The sequence below is a fragment of the Haliotis cracherodii genome, unplaced genomic scaffold, assembly GCF_022045235.1.
Source record: "Haliotis cracherodii isolate W230 unplaced genomic scaffold, xgHalCrac1.p SCAF_12, whole genome shotgun sequence".
Taxonomy (NCBI): Eukaryota; Metazoa; Mollusca; class Gastropoda; order Lepetellida; family Haliotidae; genus Haliotis; species Haliotis cracherodii.
This window is the reverse complement of record NW_027266267.1, coordinates 36,948,702-36,959,974: the sequence shown is the minus strand read 5'-3', so window position 1 is coordinate 36,959,974 and position 11,273 is coordinate 36,948,702. Positions and strand designations below refer to the sequence as shown.

Sequence of the window (11,273 nt, the reverse complement as noted above, 5' to 3'; positions counted from 1 at the left end):
GAAGTCTCAAGTTCGACCACACATTAAAGGGCAGAATGTGCCCCTACACCTTATCCAATATTAATAATTCAGATATTTTCAAGACCGGTCTAATGAATTGCCAGTCCAGTTAAATAGTTTCTAGCCCATATTATATAATGTCTCACTTACCGTAATTTGTGCTCGTTTCCCAATCATTAGCACCCGATTGTTTACATTTGCAAATTGTATGGGGTTTCATCAAATTACATTGGATTAATTTGTTAAAAAATAAGCTAACCCATATCATACCTCAAAACTTACCCAAAGGGGTGCCTAACCTTACGCAATGTGAAGGGATGTTTGATTGGCAAGTGGTGCTTTACCCTAAGGATCTCGAAGGGGTGTTTGATCAGAAAGGGGATCCAAGGGCTAAGAATAGAGTTACACTGCAAAAAGGAACGAAGTAAGTGAGATAGATGCTTCATGATTTTATACACAGATCAGAAGATATCTGAAACTAAGAAAAGTCTCACAATAAAATAAATGAAAGTACTGAAATGCAAACAATAAATGCAACTGAAAAAATAGTATCTATTGCACTTTGATTTCTCACTGAATGGTAAACTCAGTTTGTGATTTAAACGGCCTTTGTCACATTTCCGTTGTTGAAAGAAAGAGGAGTATATTTTAATCCTTTAATCCCACTCATACGAAGGAAACTACAGTGTATAAGTGGTCGTTGTTTAATTGTGGATTGAATGTCGTAAGAGTTAAAAAGAAATTGTTTGCTTTGCCGAGAACGTATGCAGCTGACCCTGACCTTGAACAGAGTCTTGCTTGCAAGGGTGTGAACAGGAGGGGTGAACATGTGTGATAAAGTGTGTCATTTTGGAGGAGTGAGTTAGTGAGTGTGGTTTTACGCCGCTTTTAGCAATATTCCAGCAATATCACAACGGGGGGACACCAGAAATGGGCTTCACACACTGTACCCATGTCGGGGAATCGAACCCGGGTCTTCGGCGTGACGAACGAACGCTTTAACCACTAGGCTACCCGACCGCCCCTAATTTTGGAGGAAATTAGCAATTTGGAGCAAGACCATATTTGGAGCCTTTATATCCGCCGCTTCCTTTGAAATTGCTACAGCGCTACAGATAAGCAGCGTATTTGCGTAAAATACCCCCCAAAATATTCAAAACCCAATTACTTTCAATTTACTTGCGTACAGAAACGCATGCATTAAATGAAGATCTCAAATGTATAAAAACACCTTCCGTAAATTCCCAATGAAGCTTTTTCACCATGCGTACAGAGGAGCTAATTTCTGAAACACAGTTACAAGCCAATTTACTTTCCGAGTCAAGCCCATATATTTAGAACAGTTATATACATATAAAACCTTATTACATTTTTTTAAATCTTAAAATGTTCACTAATTTTGGGAAAACCCCAATAGAGTGATGAATAGATGAGTGAACAAAATATTGGTTTCCCGATGAAAAATGTAATAACCCAATTAAAATAGAAAACCTAGAGTAAAAACACAATTGCTCAAAAAGTTATCTAGAGTTCTGGGTTTTCCGAGAAAATGTGCAGCTGACCATGACTGAACAGAGTCTTGCTTGCAAGGGTGTGAACAGGAGGGGTGAACATGTGTGATCAAGTGTGTAATTTTGGAGGAAATTACCTCCAAGACCATATTTGGAGCCTTTATATCCGCCGCTTCCTTTGAAATTGACAGTATTAAAATGCAAATAAACCTTATTTACAAGCCTCTTTGAATGTTTTGTTTACGATATTTGTATTAACAATGTTACAATCTATCCAAATCTGCAAATAGGACTAAATTGCAAATAAACCTTATTTAGGAGCCTCTTGTTTTGTATATGATATTTGCATTAACGATGTTACGATCTATCCAAATCTGGAAATAGGACTTAAGTGCAAATAAACCTTATTTAGGAGCCTCTTGTTTTGTATATGATATTTGCATTAATGATGTTACGATCTATCCAAATCTGCAAATAGGACTAAAGTGTAAATAAACCTTATTTACAAGCTTCTTGTTTTGTATATGATATTTGCATTAACAATGTTACGAGCTATCCAAATGTGCAAATAGGACTAAAGTGCAAATAAACCTTATTTACGAGCCTCTTTTAATGTTTAGTTTACGATATTTGCATTAACGATGTTACGATCTATCCAAATGTGCAAATAGGACTAAAGTGCAAATAAACCTTATTTACGAGCCTCTTTTAATGTTTAGTTTACGATATTTGCATTAACGATGTTACAATCTATCCAAATCTACATGAGACTTGCACATTGAGGATTGAAAGAGAAAACGGTATTTCAAACTCATAAAATTTGGCCTGAAATGCAGTGATTGCGAAAAGTGAAATATATTGTCTGCTTTTTGCAATCAGAATTTGGTCCTATGAGGGATGAATGAATGACCAAATATGGCATCCAACCATCGCACAAGTACAACAGAAATCGAGCAGCGATCCACTGAAGCATTTCTGAGAGGGAAGGTGAAAGAGGTAAGAAATAGGGCGATGCTCAATTGGGCTGGGACGATACACCGACTGTGATCCGATACTTATCATGATACCTTGCTAACGATCCGATATGTATCACTATACTTGCATGTGCACTTTTCTGTGGTGCGTAAGCCATATTTTTCATAGACAGGATGGCCAACTACCTGGCCCACTGATGATTTACAGTTGGCAGTGTCAAGTATGCAGTGGATGAAAATATTTATGTTTTCACTACTCATTTTCACTGGTAATTAGTGCGTGGTGTAACATTTATTGAAGAATGCATTTAATTTAAGAATCGATACTGTTTACTTTGTGTGCGATTGTGATCGATACTTGTATGAAGAAGTAAAAAATATCGATCCATCAGTGTATCGTCCTACTACTAATGCTCAGTCTCGGGCTCAAAGTAGGTAGACTTAAAGGACAAGGGTCGGTCTAATGATTATAGCGTTCGCTCGTCACCCCAAAGACCCAGGTTCGATTTCCCACGTGGGTACAATGTGTGAAGCCCATTTCTGGTATCCCCCACCGTGATATTGCTGGAATATTGCTAAAAGCAGCTTAAAACGATACTCACTCACTATTTATAAGAGACCGTGAAGATCTGGGGTAGAATAGGTCTTCAGCAACCGATGCTTGCCGTAAAAGGCGATGATGCTTGTTGTAAGTGGCAACTAACAGGAATGGGTGGTCAGGCTTGCTGACCAGGTTGATGCATGTTTATACCTCAACATGAGACCTATGAAGATCAGGGTTAGAATAGGTCTTCAACAACCCATGCATGCTGTAAGAGACGGCTATGCTTGTCGTAAGAACAGTGGTCAAGCTTCAGTGACTTGGTTGATGCATGTCATCGTATCCCAATTGCGTGGATTGATGCTCATGATGTCAATCACTGGATTGTCGGGGCTTGACTTGATTATTTACAGACCGCCGTCATAAAGCTTGATCCCAATAATTCATTTCACGGATTCCTCCAGGAACCATGGGGTTCCTGTAAAGGCATGAAATAATGTAGTGGTGTACTGTAAGATTTCATAGATTCCTTGTCAAGAATTTGGTACAGTAAATATGGTTTACCTTACCTAATGCTACACCTATAGCACTGTGTAGCATCAGGTAAGTATAAAAACATTGCATTTAACCAGAAATGATCATTATTGGGCAATATATTTTTTCTCTGCGTCTCCTGTAAAGGCATGAAATAATGTAGTGATGTACTGTAAGATTTCATAGATTCCTTGTCAAGAATTTGGTACAGTAAATATGGTTTACCTTACCTAATGCTACACCTATAGCACTGTGTAGCATCAGGTAAGTATAAAAACATTGCATTTAACCAGAAATGATCATTATTGGGCAATATATTTTTTCTCTGCGTCCATTCTATATATTGTGTACTGGGTGCACATTTGTGTTTCATGTTAACCTTGTGATATGTAAAACTTCAGTGTTTGTCCGCCGCTTATAGAGATTACCTACACACATATATATAATATGTGAATACGGTAATTCACTCTAAGGGAGGTAACTGTGTTTGTGCTTCAGCTGGAGGTTGAGGTGACTCGCCTCAAGAAGAGACTCGATGACCTTCGGAGGGCCAAAAACACAACCGTGCACAAGAGGGAACGTGAGGTCATACATGTTGGCGCCCCCTTTGGCAGACGGTATGATGGCAGCTTCCCAGCAGTGGAAGTTAATTGTTAATCTCTTTAATAAATATGTTCTTATTTTGCCGAATTCAGACTTTTAGCTCCCCAAAGGCGTTTATCTAGACCTGTTCAGAGGCCATTGTTCGTCCCCGCAAATGATAGCAAAAATTACCAATTTGAATAAAATAATTCCTTATTCTTTATATAACAAATGTTATATTTGGGATAACACTTTCTTAGTAAAGTATAGATTCTTGTACTTTTTTGGGGGTTGAGTCCCTTCCGGGATTCGAACCCACACTTCCCAGAGTGAGGCACCTAATCGCCAGCACACAAAGTCAGCGATCTAACCCACTCAGCCACCGTGGCTTCCACTAAAATGAAAGTCCGACAACTGGTAGTCTAGATCACGTACCTTGAGTACCCCTCTGACAGGTGTAAATTGGCACGGCTCCCATTCATAATTCATAATTCTTTATAATTTACGATAATAAAGATTTTGTCCCAGCTTGCTTGTCAAGGGCACTTAGTTTGGAATCTGATATAAATCTTCACACCAGGACCAAAAGTCAAAGAGATTTTGTGCTAACGTGTGTTGTCTGTTAATTTTCAACTTTTTCCTGTAACCTGTCGAAAAGGCTACACGTCATGAAAGTGTCCAGCACCATGGTAGAAATCTGATGGGTTGTTAGCATTAGATTTGGTTGGTTGGTTGTTTAACGCCGCACACAGCAATATTCCAGCTATATCGACAATATACTTGTCTCCATGGGTAATGTTGTGTTTAATAACAATTTATTTGTTTGTTTGTTGTTTAACGCCGTACTCAGCAGTATTCCAGCTATATGACGGTAGTCTGTAAATAATCGAGTCTGGACCAGACAATCCAGTGATTGACATCATGAGCATCGATCCACGCAATTGGGATACAATGACATGCATCAACCAGGTCAGCGAGTCTGACCACCCGATCCTGTTAGCCGCCTCTTACGACAAGCAAAGTCGCCTTTTACGGCAAGCATGGGTTGCTGAAGACCTATTAAACCCCGGATCTTCACGGGTCCGTGTATTTACTATGTATATTTGGCATCTGAACTATATGAATAACAACCTCCTAATGTGCCTCATGGCAGGGGTTAGTGATGACGCTGTTCCTTGTTTTTAATGTAATAGAGAAAGCAAGTCTGAGATGAAGAAAGATGGAGTCGATACTCCGGCCAAAGACATGGAAGAGTTGAGGAAACACTTTGCTGCAGAACTTGAAATAGTGAAGACACAATACGCACAGGTTTGTAAACAAAGACTTAAAGTCGATCGACAAGTCTCAAGGAAGTTTCAAACTACTGGGCAATGGGGTACGGTAAATGGGGAATCTTCAGGAAATGTTACATCTGAAATGATCCCAATGTCCATGGACAGTCTGGAAGTTAATTTAAGGTACTGATGTTTACTACAATATCTGAAAAACTATTGGACCTACTCCAGTCAAAGTTGGTATGAGATTATTAAACAGTCATACATAACTGGATATTACGTTTAAAGACAATCAGTGCATGAATATAAAATCTGTCTATTTAGCTATCACTATATTCCATCAACAACCAGACCTGTTCATCGCGGGTGGAACGAGCATTCATTGTAACAGCCATCTGCATAATGCTACCTTTGCACAGGGCCATATGACACAGTGGAACCTATCAACTCAACTCGAAAGGGTGCACGGGAATCACGCATTTTGAGACGCCCAATGCTAACACCGTATTCATGCGTGCGTTATTCCCGTGCACCCTTTTGAGTTGAGTAATATTTGACCAAGCAGTGTTTTTACCTCACCTTAGTAAATCAGGTGACCTGCTGAACCCTGTGAATTGCCCGACAAAATTAGTAATGAGTATATGAATAAAGATTATTAGCCTGTATATTCCTAATATGTGATATTTGTGATATGGAAATTATTGAATTATTTTTCATTCCCAAAAATACAATATGTTTTTGCATTTTTGGAGGAACCGCTGTGTGTGTACACAGAAAATTGTGTTTATACCTTCATTAAGGCAAAAGTATATTTAAGTCAATTCTCACAAATACATATGTCAATCAGAATCACTTCACAGACGGCTTCTTTAAACATTAACATGTCAAACACTGCAATAATGCAACATAAACCCCTCCCATATTATTATCAGCCAATCAGGAAACAGTAGTCAGTTAGTGGGTCTGGCCTAATTTGTTTTAAAAAGAATTGCTTGTTTAACCAATCAACATCTTCCCGAAGCAAGGGAGTAAACTACAAGTCCAGTTTCCATCTTTGCTAAACTAGGCTGAAATTATGGAGTTATTCTTTGGCTGGACTAACAAGATTTGGGTTGGACAAACGAGTCTATGCATAATCCAGTCCATCTTCCCGAGGCAAGAGAGTTAACTGACTATAAAAGTCCATTTTCCACCCTTGCCGAACTAGGCTGGTATTGTGGAGTTACATTTTGGCTGGACTAACGAGTCTATGCACAGTCCAATCAAAATCGCGCAACGAAATCGAAATCCGGTTCGTAAACTGTCGTGCAGATTTCGGTCGATTGCAGGATTTGCAAAGCATGTGCCCCGCCAACTCGTTGTCTGCAGATATTTTCCAAATCTTTCCATGTTTTTAATGAAGGTACTCGCGTGATTTGATGCATTTCGCGATGTAAGACCCGTTTTATCACAATACGGATTTTGATTATGGATCAGATCGTCCTGACAGGGCGCCACAATTTTGCGTGAAGCAAACGCAAGTGATATGAGAGGTGGAATCTGATTGGTCCTTAGGAGAGGCTTAGAAGGGACATAACTGGTTATAGCCACTGGTGGCAATATGATTGAGCCAAGTAATTCCAGCCTAGTTCAGCAAGGGTGGAAACTGGACTTTTAAAGTCAGTTAACTCTCTTGCCTCGGGAAGATGAATCCAGTCAAAATCGCTAATGAAATCAACAACCGGTTCTTAAACTGGTGTGCAGATTTCGGTCGATTGCAGGATTTCACCAAATATTTTCCAAATGTTTTCATATTTTTAATCAAGGTGCTGACGTGATTTTATGCACTTCACGTTTTATTACAAAATAGATCGTGATTACTGATCAGATCATCTTCACTTGGCGACACCATTTTAATTGAAGTAAATGCAAGTGATATGAGGGGTGGAATTGCATTACTCATAACTATAATAACACAAACTGGGAAAGCTTTAGTTCCAGTTTGGGAATTTTAACTGCCATTTGCTGCAGACTTGGGGCCAATATCAGCTTCTGAGCAGGTCTAGTTGAATCCCTGATAGCGGCAATTAACATTGAACACTCACTCACTCACTCACTCACCCACCCCCTCAACCACTCACTCGCTCACTCACTCACCCCCTTCACCCACTCACTCACTCACCCCCTCGCTCGCTCGCTCACTCACCCACACCCTCAACCGCTCACTCACTCACTCACTCACTCACAGGTCCACTCACTCGCTGGTCCACTCACTGGTCCACTCACTCACTGGTCCACTCACTGGTCCACTCACTCACTGGTCCACTCACTGGTCCACTCACTCACTGGTCCACTCACTCACTCAATCACTCAATCACTCACTCACTCACTCACTCACTCACACACTCACTCTGACCCTGAATTTCAGGACTCCAAGTGTGACCATGAGGCTGAGCTGGCCCGTCTGAGGGTGGAGCTGAGTGACGCTGAGGGTGAGAATGCTGCCCTGAGGGTGGAGAGCCAGCAGCTGAAGGAGAGGGTGGACACCCTGGCTACCGACCTCAGCATCAAGGAGGCGGGCTGGTGCGAGAAGGAGGAGAAGCTCAAGATGGAGGTAAGTTTTACCTGGGTCAAGATGGTGGTAGACATTTACCTGGGTCAAGATTGAAGTTGGGTGAATAATAATAATAATAACTACAGATTTATATAGCGCTGGTATCCAGTTCAAAGAACTGCTCAAAAGTGCTTCATTTGAGTCTACACACAAAGAGACATTACACAGCTAGGAAAACACAAAGCCTCAATACTCCAAGAAAGATTTGCTGAAAAGATAGGTTTTTAGTCTTGATCAAAACAAAGTAGGACTGTCAATGTTCCTGTGTCCGATGGCAGCCTATTCCATAGCTCAGGGGCAACTTTGGCGAAACTCCGACCTCCAAAAGTCGCCGTTCTAACACTAGGCACAGAGAGTAAGGACTGGCTGCTTGATCTGAGAGATCTCCCAGGCACGTACTCTTCAAGAAGCTCACTGATATAAGTTGGTTTTTGATTGTGTGTCGCATTGAACACAATCAGCATCACTTTATACTGGATCCTCTCATTGATTTTGAGCCAGTGGAGGTTCCGTAGAATCGGTGTGATATGGTCAAACTTTTTGGATTTAGTAACAAGCCTGGCAGCACAGTTTTGAACTCTTTGAAGTTTAGTAAAAGGTTATGAGGAAGGCCGATGAGTAGTCCATTACAGAAATCTAGATGTGATAGAACACATGCGTGAACTAGAGAAGTAGCTGTTTTTGCATTTATACACTGGCGAATGTGTCCAATATTCCTGATGTTCAGATATGCTCGCTTGCAGATGTTATCCACGTGAGAAGCCATAGATAGTGATGAGTTGAAAATCACACTCAGGTTACAAACTTCTTTGCCTGTAACGATCATATTGCCTCCGATGTCGAGACAAGGATAGCTCACTCGGTGGCGTTTTTGCACAAAAAGAGAACTTCAGTTTTGTCACAGTTTAATTTGAGAAAATTTGTCAGCATCCAGTTCTTCACGTCATCTATACAGGTCTGCAACCTTTGAAGGGATGTTTGCACTGAGTGAAGTTGATTCGGTTTAAAGGACAGATAGAGTTGTGTGTCATCTGCATACAGATGAAAAAGTATTTCATGATGTCGGGCAATATCACCAAGTGGAGATGTATAGATGGTGATTAGCACTGGTCCTAAGACCGAACCCTCGGGGACGCCATATGCAAGCTTCACTTTATCGGACAGTTTATCCTTAATCCGCACTGATTGAAAGCGAGATGAGAGGTATGATGTCACCCATGAAAGGGCGTCGCCAGTCACATTAAACCGGTGTTTTAGTGAAGACTTATGTTGCACCCCTTCAGTATTAATAAGTCTTTCTGTTTGTCGAAGGAAGATGTCCATGGGATGTTATGAAACATATACACCATTTGTTACAGCTGCAGCGATCCTGGGGGGAGAAGTATCGACAGTGGATGGAGTCGACGGAGTCAAAGATCGCAGAGCTTCAGCAGACCAATGCCTTACTGTGAGTGTGGGTCCCATGTCAAAGTTCCTCCTTGGTTGGAACTCCAGATTCTCCCTTATTTGTTATTCAACGCCATACCTCCAATTACCATGGGTTTGTCAAAATCGTAAACATCGAAGGTCTGCATCAATTCAGGCTCTCCCTACACAACAAACTGACACGCCATGATATAACTGTAATACTGTTCCATGTGGTGTTAAACTACTCCAAAAGTGTATTATAACAACCCTGGTCATCCATGGGTATCTGTGGCAGATCTGTGGGGGCACGGGTGGCCCAGTCATCTAAGGCGCTGCCATTCGCTGTGCAGAGTTGCGTCCCCTGGGAACGCCAGAAACCTATGATTGTGGGTTCGAATCCTGGTTCGCCCCGATTATGTTTCTAGGTTTTACAGCACCATACCCGTGCTCGTGGGTTTCACCGAAGTGGTAATCGTCTAAGACCTGCATCTCTTCGGGCTTTCAGGCGGTCAGACTCTGTGACTTGGTTGATGGAGTGGCATCGTTACCTGTAGACATGGACCGATGTTCATGATGTCTATCACTTGATTGTCAAGTCCAGATTTAATTATACACAGGCTGTCATCATATTGCTGAGTGCAGCGTTAAACAAGCTCATAATGTCAATCACTGGATTGTCTGGTCCAGACTTGATTATTTACAGACCACCGTCATATAGCTGGAATACTGCTGAGTACGGCGTTAAACAACAAACACACAAATAAATTGTTATTAAACACAACATTACCCATGGAGACAGGTATATTGTCGATTTTGGGGTGGTATTTTCTCACTGAGCATGATTATTTTTGCTTCATGCTGACTGGCTGGGTCATTCCGATAGTTCCATTGTTTGTAAAAGACACCCGTAGCATGGCATGGTACCTCAGTGGGCTAGCGCTATCAAACCGATATTAGTCCAGGCTAGTATAAGCAGCCACACACACAAACTCATGATTGTGCATGCAAAGCGCTATATAAGTGCAATAATCTTTAAGTTGAGTCTAGAATCTTGAAGTTGATGTTTCTATCCTTCAGACGTGGATATTTGAAGAAACAGAAGCCAGGTGAATCTGATCCCTCAGGACAAGATCAAGAATAATATTAAGTTGCCATGGATACAGATGAATGAACGTTTTCCTTCATGATTGAGTGATTCCAAGAGAACTTATTTTTTTATTATTGGTACCAGAAAAACTCTACAACAGAACTGTGATATTTTGATTTGAGCCGAAACCCAGAGGAGATAGCAATTCATGATCTATTTTGATATTTTATGCCCCCGATTGTCGGCAGTCTTGATCCAGTGATGGAAGATGATATGTCAATCGATCACTTGCCCATATTCACGTCTGCAAGATCTCCCGCTGATCTAACTGTTTTAACACACGATCCTTACAAAAATGGCCTCCATTGTATGGCAGACATGGGAAGAGATGAGAGACATTGCAAACGATGTATCAAAATATCAGTGTTTGCCATTGTTTGCCCTACAGTTGTTCTATATGGACGTTGATTACCAAGGATTAGAGTTACTTCCCTTTGGTTTGAATTGCACAAGCTCCTTCCCAGCGCGTGACAACTTCGTTACACTCTCGGTAACATCGCTGCCACCAGTGTGGGCACGGCCATTACAAGAATCTTGAAATTTGCGCCCTCCAACCCCATATGTAGTAGTGTTCATACTTTTGTTTATGTCTTTGGGAATGCCATCATATTTCAATTTGGAAAGGTTTATGACTGACCATGTTTTCCAGATGAATTTACTTTGTTGTTTTAATAATCAGATTGGTTCGAGATTGCAGACTAACGGAAAAT

The 11,273-nt window shown here is 40.9% G+C and overlaps 1 protein-coding gene across 1 annotated transcript; it reads left to right on the top strand.

The window, feature by feature from the left end:
* The first annotated feature begins 2,396 nt into the window (after positions 1 to 2,396).
* Positions 2,397 to 11,102, top strand: LOC139457850 (uncharacterized). The gene is made up of 6 exons (XM_071239199.1): positions 2,397 to 2,507; positions 4,059 to 4,177; positions 5,336 to 5,450; positions 7,824 to 8,009; positions 9,368 to 9,456; positions 10,494 to 11,102. The coding sequence occupies exons 1-6, from the start codon at positions 2,427 to 2,429 to the stop codon at positions 10,555 to 10,557; spliced, it is 654 nt and encodes a 217-aa protein (XP_071095300.1). The 5' UTR covers positions 2,397 to 2,426; the 3' UTR covers positions 10,558 to 11,102.
* Positions 11,103 to 11,273: the final 171 nt, after the last annotated feature.